This window comes from Naegleria lovaniensis (genome assembly GCF_003324165.1).
Source record: "Naegleria lovaniensis strain ATCC 30569 chromosome Unknown tig010, whole genome shotgun sequence".
Lineage (NCBI taxonomy): Eukaryota > Heterolobosea > Eutetramitea > Acrasida > Naegleriidae > Naegleria > Naegleria lovaniensis.
The window spans coordinates 361,857-374,401 of NW_025407832.1; the positions used below are offsets into that span (position 1 = coordinate 361,857).

Here is a 12,545-nt window from a genome sequence, read left to right on the forward strand (position 1 = left end):
TGGAAAAACCTCTATCATGAGGTGGTGGATGGAACAATCATTGGTACTTACTCGCTAATCAAACACTCCACCACTTCCTCCTCCACCACCACTACCTTAAAAACTCAATTCCCATATGGTGCAAAAAAGCATTGAACTTTATTGTCTTTGATATTTAATGAGAAACTCTGGATAACATTGATTCTTATCATAGACAATATATTCATTATATGCACTCGAGGATGCATTAGATTTTCCATGTACGCTATCGAATACTCTTTCTTTTCCATGTTGTATGTTTGGAATTAATGGAGGTCTTCTGTGATCTTTTAGGCTTTGTCCCTTCGATTCTGCCTCAAAGATTTGTCTTCCCAAAACAACTCGACTCAGCAACATGGGAAATTCATTCGTGGTGGAATCGTCACTCTTACTTGAGTTTTCTGCAAAATAAATTCCAGCTCCGAATGGTCCACTCAAATTGCTCACTCTCTCATCAAAACCATACTCCACAATGGTATTCAGAGTTTCAGGTGTAGTACCATGCCACAAATAGACTTCATTGCATGTGCGGTCAAGACCACATTGTTGGATCCATGTGTATGCACTTTCATAGGTGGCCGATGGAATATTATCCATGGTCTTTACCACTATTGATTTTGGAGCATCGTTATAAGAGAGAATTTGTTGTTTTCTAAAGTTGTATAACGAGAATAGTAGAGCATTTTCAACTCTAAAAACTTGACTCACTACCAAACGAGTATGTTGTTGATCTCCTCCTAATGTAGTTGTTTCACAAGTAAGGTCGAGTAATTCTTGGATAATTTGTTTCATGGTATTCGTAACATCAACAAGTTGGGTTTGACTGAAATTTGCACCCAAAGCTCTGTTGTTCCAATATTCAGGTAATCTGAGAGTGAGCTGTGATTGGGCTTCCTTTTGCAATTTTTCTTCCAATTGTTTCAAATATTTTTCTTTTTGTAGGTTGAGTTGCCTCTTAAATTCCAATTCAAAAGCATGTTGATTTTGTTGTTCCTCAAAACGAGTCCATTGTATCTGCAAATAAGACATGTCTAGTTGAACATTCCTTGCTTTGGAATCGATATCTTGTCTTTTTCGTTCCAACGTTCTTTCATTCATTTCAATTTGTTTTAACTTGGTTTGGAGTTCTTCTTCTTTTTGGAGAACAGCGATAACGAAAAATTCATGAGCCAATGCTTGAGATGCTGTTGGTCTTTGAGATGCATCTTCACTTAAACATTGATTCACTAGCTGTTGCAGAGAGCTTAATTCACTCAATTCCTGAGAGGTCATTACATCCTTGATGGTCTGTCCAAATGCGTACATGTCTGATTTAAAAGATGCTGTTACTTGTTTGGGTAAACTTCTTCCACTTAAACTGTCACAGCTCTCATCAAAATCTCCCAATATTACTCTCACAACTTCTTCTTCTCTTTCAATAAATATATTTTCTGGTGTAATGTCACAATGAATCACATTGTTAGCATGGATATGCTGAATGGCAGTCAATAGTTGTCTCCATATCCTCTCCCAGAAAATGATATCCATGGGAATGCCAGTTCCACGTTGAGATTGAATATAATTCTTCAAATCTCCTCCATTATAAAATGGCATGACCACATGTATGGTATTGAGATTAAGTACATGATCTTTCTTCATGTAATAACCTTCGAGTGCAACGATATTTCTATGCTTGACCTTTTGGAGAATCTTGATCTCCTTTTTCAAATTGTCCAATTGTGTCTGTTCATCCACGTGATATTTCTTGATGACGTACTGTTTTTTGGTCTGCTTCTCAATACCCATAAATACTTTATGACTGCCGCTAAACATAGCAAGCCTTTGAAACATCACAGGAGACAATTCAGGAATTCTAAACATTGATAATATGACTTCATGATCATCTTTGGAAAGTTTAACATCTGAAAATCCATGTTGATGCAATATCCAAATTTTCTGTCGAATCTCATTGGATTCATGTATAATAGAACAAAGTTCTTCTCGTTTTTCATGAATCTTTCTTTGATATTCTGAAATTTCTTGTTTCAGAGAATCGGAATTGGCTTCTTCTTCCAAATCTTCGTTTGCAAGATCAATAGAAAAACTAAGTATTTTGATGGATCTTTCAATGGATCGTTTTTGTTTGGTTATTTCTGCCATTCGATTTTGCATGCAAGGGTAATTATGAACAAGTTCTATTATTTTCTTAAGCCATACTGCTTCCTTTTTCATTTGTTGAAACCGTGAAAAATATACATTCTTAAGAAAGAGGAAATTTTTTGAAATGGTTTCAAATAGGACATCAAAAACGGGGTCCATATCAGAAAGGTTTGTTTCGGAATCTATTCCATCCACTATGTTTCCAAGACATTCAATAATGCGATCTTTAAATGCTGCAAATTCAACATTCTCGTCTTCTTCCCTTTCCTGTGATTCTTCTTTGTTGCCAACCAACTCTTTTAAATTGTTGTCAAGGACAATGATCAACTTCTTCAGAGTTGTAATAGGATCACCAACGATACCGTTCGTTGAGTTTTGTGACAAATTTTCTCCATTGTCCCAATCGATACTGAGTTTCATACATGGGTGTTGATGGACGTTATTTAAAGTATTGTGATTTTCCAATGCGCTATTCAGATAGCTCCTTATATTGTTCAAAGATCTGACAATGTCTTGACTCACATCTTCTAAATCTCTAACTGTGCGCATTTGATGAGCAATGTCAAGAAAATCATCTTTTAGCGGATGATCAAATTTGGGGTCTCGTATTTCTTGTTCCAACACTTCATATTCACTTGTATTAGGTGTATCTGAAGCTTTCTTTACAAAGGTGAGAAGCTTATCTGCAGCACGATCGAGATCTGACTGATCGGCTGACACACTTGGTTGCAACATTTTTTTTAACGTGATTTGAATTCTTTGACGTTTGATTCAAAAAATTCCAACACCAACGATTTCTCACAAGCACATCTGCAAATAAGAGACTCTTTTTGGCCGAAACAGTCCCAGCCTTCGGTGGTTCACACCAAATTGATGCAATGTCAGAATTCTCTAAGGTTGTCCCCAAGGTATGTCACCTTGTACTTGACCTGCTGGTAGTTCACAGCAATTTGGTGAGGGCCATATTCTCGAAACAACAACGGCAAGGAAAAAGAATGAACATTCTGTGTTCGTTCACAATCCTATAAACAAAAATTTGACCATACTTTACTGTTTCCACTTATTTCCACAATTGAGACATGTAATAAAAGCAGTCATTGGTTCGTCCGCTGATCTTGTTTGCATTTCAAAATAAGTACATTTGGTTTGTTTGCATTTACCACATCTAAACATGCTTGATTCCACTTCTGCTGGTTTCGCAACCATATCTTGATGTTGTTTTCTTTCTTGCAAAATTTGACGTTCTTTTTGTTTCTCCTTTGATGCCATTTCTTGTACTTTCATGGTTGGAAGTGCATCCATTACAATCACACCATGATACACATTGGATCTAAAGTCTTCATTCTTGGAATCACACAAATTTCTACCCAATGTTCTACATTGATCATCATAGGTATGGTTATGAATTTGAGGATTGGATTTAAAGTAATTGAATACTGCATTTTCAATTTCAACACACAATTCAATGACCTTACTCTCAGTAGCATCTTTAACGAGAGAAAGACCTTGGGCAATCTTGGTTCTCCATCTATTTCTAGATTCATCTGCAACTTGAGGAATTGAACTCAAATCCATTGTGGGTACAGGAGTGGTTGGTGGTGATTTGATTGAGTGTGAGTTTGATGATAAATTACTACTAGAGTTTGATGATAAATTACTAGAGTTTGATGATAAATTACTACTCATACTAGTCGATTTGGAGAGAGGTTTGACTGGTGGTTTTTGAGGGGTTGTTGTCGTGATTAAGGATTTGACAGGTTTGTTGGAAGGGGTATTCGTGGTGGTGTTGGTGTTGGTATTGGTATTGGTAGTTGTGGTAGTGGGATTGGTTTTCATTGTGGTATTCGTAGTGGTGGCACTGGTATTCATGGTATTCGTGGTGATATTAGAGGTATTGGGTTTTTTTGCAGATTTGGTCAGTGCTGAGGTTGAACTCATTGAATTCGTAGTAGTACTACTCGTTGCAGACTGACTCTTCTTCTGAGAGACTGTAGTACTTGGTACAGTAATATTACTTGAAGTATTCGATTCCACATTTACCTTATTCGTCCATTGTTTCACCAATTCTTTAGCCATACTTGCTACTTGTTGATCTTCACTTTTTCTTAAACTAGCCACTGATTTACCAATTTTAACTTTTTTCAATTGTTCAACAGTAATGTCCGTACACTTGTCATGAATAAATTTGATATATTCCTTGATAGAATTTAAATCTTGATTTGAAATGGCCTGATCCAATTCTATTTGAATATTTGATAATTCATCATCAGTTAATACTACTTTATCCACTGGAGAATGTTTTGTCTTTTTTTGAGGTTGTGTCATCATTTCATTAGATTTCTCTTCTTCAACATTTTCATCACTTGCATCATCCTTTCTCTTTTTATCACTTGCATTATCCTTTCTCTTTTCATCACTTGCATCATCCTTTCTCTTTTTATCACTTACATCATCCTTTCTCTTTTCATCACTTGCATCATCCTTTCTCTTTTTAGAAGACTTCTTTTGAGATGTCACTACTGCAATACCACACTGTTCTTTAGCCATTTTAATAGCCTTCTTTAATAAGGGATGTTTTAATGCACTTGGATTGGAATCTAACATGTATGGATCTGATGAGAATAATTTATGATTATTCTCTTTTGATAAATCGATCCAATAATATTCTTCACCTTCTTCTGCATTGAAGAATTCTACAAGAATGTGATGAGAAGATTCTCTTGCTTGTAAGACGGTCGATGGAATGGACTTGTCATTGGAATTGAGAATCTAAATATGAGAATTATATATATTCGAGAACAACAACAAGTTGAAATCGGAGATGGTTGTTGTTGTTGTGAATTTTTTTTGAATATATCCAATATACAACACACGCACACACATAAGCGAGGAAGAGTTGAAGGATGTCATGTGGTGAAAAATATTTGAATAACATACCTTAGAAGGCCAATAGGGACATCCTGGTACTTTTAACCAAATGATATCACCCACCGAGTATGGTGATGCATCATCATGATGATTTTCTTGTAATGCCGAAGAAGCAGCAGGAGAAGGATTTTTAACGTGACTCATTTTTTTTTTGTTATTCTTGTGATTGACTCTTGAACCAATCATTGTTGTGATCCTATGCAATGGATGGGATGCCAAGTTGGCTTTTGGCAAAGCTCAAGGACATTTAGTTGAATGGAAACTTCGATCACCGGTGCATATGTTAACACTAGAGGAACTCGATTACAAATTCCAAAACGAATCGTGATGATGATGAACTCCATCATGTTCAAAAAAATATCAAAAAAACAACAACAAGCAAATCAGCTATTCTTGTTTCACCACCGTGTTTTCCTCTCGATCATAAAACGACATCATTTCAACCATACTACTACCACTGCTACTACTACTACTACTCATCACAACATGTCCAGTCAACCTACCTTCCGATTCAACAAAGCCCATTGGAAAGATTTCACTCCCGAAGATTTACAAGTCATTGAAAAGGAGAGATCACAACGTGGGACCATTTCTGAATTTTCAAACAAACATCAATACGGGAAAATTTGTCCTGCCTGTACAAAACCAAATTCTGTCAATGTAGATTTTTGTACTGGTTGTTCATTTCCATTAACACCTCACGATGTTTCACAATTGCCTGACAATGTATTTTTGGATATTATTACTGGAAAGAATAAGGATACTCCAATTCTATTTAGAAATGATTCATTGTGTTTGTTTAATGATAAATTTGGAGTATCTGTTCATAATGATCACATTGATATTATTCCAATTGATGTGTATGATGATGTTACTTGTTTAACACAAGAACATATTCCAATGTTGGAAGCATTATTTCAAGCAGGTGTTGAGGAATTTAAAAAGAGAGACTTGTCAAGATTTGGAGAGAATTTTAATATTGAGCAACATGTCATTGCTGGTTACAATTATCCAGTGAGTGTGAAACATTTGCATTTGCATATGGTATTACCACCATGTAAGTTGTAATATTATCATGTGTTGGATTCATGGAACATGATCATTGGTATTTGCAAAAAAAACATACAGTCAAACACCACAAAGTTTTTCAATACCCTCGTTGGCATTCTCATGCAAAGATTATTAATGATCTCAAAACCTATGGAAAGGTCCAAACCTATGACCAACATCCAAACGATGAAGAAGGTGCGCGTGAGTATGCCAGAGCCATCAATCTTCACAATGACGTGAGCGAAACCAAGTTTGATCCCAATTGGAAAAACATTTAAATGTGACAATGTGTTGTATCATGGACAATATTAAATCTCGTCTTGTTGGTCCTTAATCAAAAATTCCTCAACATCCGACTTGTACAATTTTATTCTGTATCCACATTCATGAGTTTCTTGCCCACATCTTCCTTTTTATATACAATTCTGTAGCAACCTTCCATGATGCCAGCAGCCAACCCACCTTGTGCATGAATAGGGGCCTTGAATGGATTTTTTTCTGGGCTCTTTGCAACAGCATTTTGAAGAGGCAAAATTACAGTTCCAATAAGATTTTCAATTCCACGGCTGATTTCTGGCTTGCCTGTTCTGATGGTTAAGGTAAGGTGTTTCAAACGTAAATATTCAACATTAGAGGTTGCTGGAACAAGAATTGGTATTTGCTCCTTCGCCCATAGTGGTGTCTTTGTGTTTGCAATCTTGGAAGTCATTGGATATTCGCCCTTTTCATTCGAGTCCAACCAAGAGGCATAAAATGTTACAGTAGGATTGACAATTTCCTCTCTAACAGCCAATTTACAAACAATTTCTTCAAAGATAATTTGGCAAGAATATTGGGTCTCAGATGTGAACACGGACACAAATGGTCTGTGAGTAGGAACAGTGAAGACGCATTGGACTGGAAGATGATCGGATGGGTGTTTGCATTCTGGGAACTTGACAGTGTACTTTTCACTTAGAATCTTGCAAGCAGGGAATGTCTTGTAAAGAATTCTGTCAGTATAAGATGGTGTTCGCTTTTTCTTATTATCAAATTCTAATGTTCCAGGTTTGTACTTGTAAGAAGGTGGGAATGTAATTGGATTTTCTTTAAAGCCATAAAATACTTTTCCAAGTTTTTGCTGTGCTTTTAGTTGATCCTTGGCGACTAATTGATCATACTTTTTGTTTCTTGCCAAAGCAACTCCTTCATCAAAAGGCATTTCAACTCTATAATTGGTATCTCCCATAACAAAAATATAATCAAACTGTCCACTAATGTCCATGGTTGGGTTACCAATACACATTGCATCAATAATCTCTTGAGCATTTTGATTTCTAAGATTAAGATATTCCTTATCATCTGTTCCTTCTCCATGGTTAGCAGCCAAATGAGATGAAATAAAAAGCATGGGTGTATCGTTAAAGCACAATGAAATTCCAACACCACCCTTATTACCGGCAACTTTTACAAAACCTGTTGCTTTTTGAACGCCTTGAATATTCGAAATCTTTAAAAAGTGCGACTTCTTTGTAAGCACAACTAATTGAATTTCCCACATTGTAATGCACGTCAAAACAATGTACTTGTCTCCAAGACAATTTTCGACGTACGCCTTAAATTTGTTTACGTCCTTAGGGAATCCTGATTCTTGGGTGGCAATGGCATACAAATCATATTTGCCAGGGACTAGAATGTCTTGAAGCTCTTGCGGATCTTTGGGAGCTTTCTTTCCACCCATATTCCAAGTCATACAGAACACTTGGATGGGTTCAAAAGCTTTTGCATATGCGTTTACCTTGCACTCACCATGGTACTTCTTGATTTGGCCATTCTCAACACAGCTGAATGATCCTTTGAGGTCAGAAATGACTTTAACTTGCCCAGGAGCACAAACGAAAGGGCACCAAACAAATAAATTCTTTCTCATACATGAGGCGCATTCAAAAAATCGTTCTCTGTGATAGTTTGATTCAAATACGAGATCATGATGTGACTTGTCTCCAAAGAATCTCAAAACAGATCTTCTAGAGTCAGTAAAATGTCTCTCCAGGGAATATAAATCTTTGGCTTGATATGTACTTTTAAGTTTTCCTCCCTTCTTTTCGAATAACTTGAAGGTGGATGCGAAGAAGTCAATTTCCCAAATCTTCTTATCGTTTGGACTTCCGTTTTGGTGAACAGCGAATCGTGGTTTTAACCATGTTGTGTTAGCAAGTTTGGAAACATCCACTTGATTTTGTTTAAGCACCTTTTCTTCTTCTGCAAATGTTTCTTCTTCTGAAACTTCAGGCTTTTTTGGAGGCGCCTCATCTCCAACAGATGGCTGTTGCTCAGGCTGCTTAGTTTGTTCAATCGGTGTTTGTTGTTGTTGTTCGATGTGTACAACTTTTTCAGTCTCTTCTGTTGGTGGGAGTTCTGGCACATCTTCTTCTTGAACAGGAGGCTCTTCATCATCCACAAATGGAGGTTCTGTATCCTCTTGCACATTTTCCTCTTGTGGTAATTCAGGCTCCTGAAGTTCTTCGTCTTCTGGTGGAAGTTCAGGCTCTTCCTCTGTTGGTAGTTCAGGTGGTTCTTCATGTGTGGTATCTTCGTATTCGGAAGGAATTTCAGGAGGCTCTTCTTCGTCTAGTATTTCAGGAGGGGTTTCGTCTGCGGGTAATTCAGGTTCTTCATCAATTGGAGGTTCTTCAACATCTGGAATTTCAGGTTCTTCATCAATTAGAGGTTCTTTGGTGTGGTCTTCTTCTTCTACTGGAAGTTCAGGAGGTTTGTCTTCCTCAGCAGGTAATTCAGGCAATTCGGAGTCTTCAATGGGAGGTTGGTCATTATCTGCTTCTGGAATTTGAGGTGATTGTTCCCCTTCGAGAATGACATTTCTTTTTTGAACCTCATAACGCAAAAAGGCAGCCAATGATTGGACATAAGCTTTTAAATTTGGGCCGTCACCCTTATACTTGAGAGAATATTTGATGGATTTTGGAGATGGGTCCAAAACAACTTGAACAAATAAGTCTTCTCCTGATGGTAAAGTGAACATGTAGTTTAAAGTATCTGAAGATGATTCTTCAACCTCATGTTGGTTGAGAGCTTTGGACGCTCCAAACGCGTCATTCACACATTCGCTCACTTGGCTTATTTCTGTTGACATTAACTCAGCAACATCAAGCACATCGAAAGTTGGACTTTGTTGCCACTCCACTTCAAAGAAATCTGAAGTTGGATACACTGGAATTAATTCATCTTTCAATCCGAACATCACGTTAAACAATTCATGCTTTTCAGGATGACCAGACACGGAGTAGGACAAACAAGGTGTAATACATCCTTCACCAACATCTGTAGATACAAACTTGCACACAATCGCTTCTTCACTTGGTTCAATTCTATCACCTTCACCGCCACCCGATTCATAACCTATTCCGCTCATCAAAATGTCAACATTTTCAATGGGCGAATAAGCATTGTTCGCTATATGATATTCCAGCATCACTTTCTTATCAGAATACACACGCTTAGACACGTCTACTTTGATCAGTGGATTAGATGGTTTGGAAATCAATACACGTTTCTGGATGGCTGTAGGTACTCCCAATTTTTCTTGTGCTGCTTCATGACCTGTCTTGTTTTCAAACATTTGTACAGGTTTGATGTGTTCCTTGTACACGGAGCAAAAAGATTTAAGGAACTTTTCTGTGATTTTCTTTTCTGATGACTTCACTTGAACCTTGAGTTTTACAATACCATTATCGAACTTGTTCGATTTTCCAAGAACCAGTGCTGCATCGCCTGACGGAAATTCATATGAAGAACCGAAGAAGCATGTACCTTCGTCAACACCTTCCTTTACATGAACAACTGGTGCAAGATCATGCGACACACAAAATGCTTTAACTAAATCAACAGGATTTTCATGCTCTCCGGAAACAATAGTATCCATTCCATATTCACTAAAGATACCACTATCCCATAATGTTTTGAAATCTTCGAAACTTGGTTCTGTTTGAGTAAGATTTAGGTCCCCGATTTTGAATTCAATATTATCCATCGAAACTTCGTATGGTTGGAGTTCTCCAACGATCTCATCGTTTGATGGCTCAAATGTTGCCGAGTCGAACATGATCTTTAGCTCTCCCAATTGTCCAACAGGGAAATCTTCATTTCTCTTTAAGGCCAGGGCAACAGAGCTAGCACTATTGTAGGGGAAGAGTTCATCGATCATAACCTGATACGGCTCCTTGACGAGACCTATAATGATGGGATCGATTTCAAGTTTTACATTCTTGTAGCACGTATTTGGTTCCTGTGGTGGAGATATTTGAACCTCAATTACTTGATGAGAAGGAAGGGTGTGTAATTTGACAACGAAGGAACCTGCTCCTGAAAATTCCTTGGTCTTTAGTGGTTGACCAAATTTGTTCCAAAAATTCTGCATGTTGGCTTGTAGAGATTGAATTCTTGCTTTTCTGTGGTTTTCGACTTGTTGCTTCAATAATTCTTGCCTTTCCTTCTCTTCTTGCTCTCTTTTCCTTCTCTCTTCAGCTTCTTTTCGTTCCAATTCCAACCGTGCTTGCTCTTTTCTAATTCTCTCCTCTTCCTCTCGTTTTAGCCTCTGTTCTTCTTCAAATCTACGTTTTTCTTCCTCAGCACGTCTTTCTTCTTCTTCCTGTTCTTTGAGCATTCTTTCCATTTCTTCCTCTTCTCGTCGCCGTTTTTCTTCTTCTTCAATTCTGCGTTTCTCTTCCTCTTCTTTTCTTCTCCTTTCCTCCTCTTCACGTTTCTTTTGTTCCAGTCTTACTTTCTCTTCTTCTTCCCTTCTGAGTTTTTCAAGCTCCTCTTGCTCTTTTTTGATGCGCTCTGCTTCCATGATTCTTAGCATTTCTTCATGTCGAATTCGTTCTTCCTCAAGTCTTATTCGTTCTTGTTCCTCAAATCTACGTTTTTCCTCTTCCTCTTTAGCCAGTCTTTCTTCTTCTTCCTGTTCTTTGAGCATTCTTTCCATTTCTTCTTCCTCCTGTTTTCGCTTTGCCTCTTCCTCTTCCTTTTCCTTCCTCAATCTTTCCTGAGCTTTAAGGTGTTCCTCTTTCACTTTTTCCTCTTTTTCAAATTTAATTTTTCTACCAACACCCCTAACAATCTCTTCCTTATTTTGCTTCATATTCTCCCAAAAGGATTTGAGGTTTTTAACAGCCTCTGTCCTGACATTCTCAAGTTCTGTACGTGTTTGAACAACGGCTTCTGTTCCATTTGATTTAGTAGTAAATATCACCTTAGTTAAAATAGGTTTTTCATCTTTCTTTGCAAAAAATTGCATAGTATGTTTTACAGCTGTTGTAGATATTTCTTGTTGTGCCTCAGATATTGGAATCATACCAGATCCTTCTACAAATGAATCAATTGCTTCTTGAAGAGGAGAGTCAAAAACGACGGTTTCTTTGGTTTCGTTTTTTTGTCCCGTCTTGAACCACAAATTTTCAAATTCAGTAGTGTCTTTGGTTTCTTGTTCAATAATGTCAACAATACCAAGCTGAATGGGAGAAAGAATTTGTGTCTTTCTTTGTCCGGTTTCTTCATCTGTATAATGTACCTGAAGTTTCATTTGACATCCTCCACCTACAGTAATTACATCTTTAGAATCAACCTTCAACACTGCAGCTTCTAAATCTTCTGGACCAATTTTATCAATTTGAGGGGCTGAAAGAACTGAACATGATAATTCGTTCTGATTTGGAACAGCCTCAACAACTAAATCTCGGATTGTGTCATCACTAGCAATTTCAAGAAATAGCAACACGTCTCCATTGGCTGCAAGCTGTTTAGAGGCAAGAACTAACGGTTGATTTTTTGCTTCGTTAACTGTAACTAGTTGAGGAGCAACCAAGGGTCTCACAAGTTTTAAGGCTTGATTTGATGTCTTTTTAAGAATTGTTTCGTAGTATGAAGTGTTTCTGAGTTTTAGATCATTCTTCATTCCTGTTCTATGGAGAGAAGAAAGTTCTCGAATAGCATGTTCATCATTAGCTTCTTTTGCGGAAACCATCTGTTCATAAAGCGCAATTCTTTTTTTCAAATTACTTCTTACTTCTTTGATTGACTTGTTATATTCGTGATCACTCATCACTTTTGGTTTGGGTACATGAGATCCTTGAGATGAGGATGCAAGTCTCTTTTCTGCTTCCTTTTTATACTGCTCTACCACTCCTTTTGTCCATTCCTCGAATATTTCTTTCTTTGAACGTTTAGGAGCGGATTTGATGCCTCCTTTTGCAGCTGTAGGCTCTTGCTGATCAACAGCTAGAGCCTCCCACAATTTAATAAGCTCCTTTACGCTTACGGTTTTAAGGGCGCTCAAATCATCTCCCGACAATTTGGTTCCCGTTTCTTTCATAATTTCCAAGAGTCTTGGATCCAACTCTTTCTCTGCCATT

At 37.4% G+C, this 12,545-nt stretch overlaps 4 protein-coding genes across 4 annotated transcripts; 1 reads left to right on the forward strand and 3 right to left on the reverse strand.

Moving 5' to 3' along the window:
* Positions 1–138: 138 nt before the first annotated feature.
* Positions 139–2,892, reverse strand: C9374_000562 (uncharacterized protein; the record flags this gene model as incomplete). The annotated part of the gene is made up of 1 exon (XM_044695390.1): positions 139–2,892. The coding sequence occupies one exon, from the start codon at positions 2,890–2,892 to the stop codon at positions 139–141; it is 2,754 nt and encodes a 917-aa protein (XP_044552390.1).
* Positions 2,893–3,204: 312 nt separating this feature from the next.
* C9374_000563 (uncharacterized protein) lies at positions 3,205–5,229 on the reverse strand (the record flags this gene model as incomplete). Its single annotated transcript, XM_044695401.1, has 2 exons — positions 3,205–4,926; positions 5,095–5,229. The coding sequence occupies 2 exons, from the start codon at positions 5,227–5,229 to the stop codon at positions 3,205–3,207; spliced, it is 1,857 nt and encodes a 618-aa protein (XP_044552391.1).
* A 342-nt stretch (positions 5,230–5,571) lies between these two features.
* On the forward strand, positions 5,572–6,413 carry C9374_000564 (uncharacterized protein; the record flags this gene model as incomplete). The annotated part of the gene is made up of 2 exons (XM_044695412.1): positions 5,572–6,142; positions 6,214–6,413. The coding sequence occupies 2 exons, from the start codon at positions 5,572–5,574 to the stop codon at positions 6,411–6,413; spliced, it is 771 nt and encodes a 256-aa protein (XP_044552392.1).
* An 89-nt stretch (positions 6,414–6,502) lies between these two features.
* On the reverse strand, positions 6,503–12,544 carry C9374_000565 (uncharacterized protein; the record flags this gene model as incomplete). The annotated part of the gene is made up of 1 exon (XM_044695423.1): positions 6,503–12,544. The coding sequence occupies one exon, from the start codon at positions 12,542–12,544 to the stop codon at positions 6,503–6,505; it is 6,042 nt and encodes a 2,013-aa protein (XP_044552393.1).
* Between the last annotated feature and the right edge of the window lies 1 nt (position 12,545).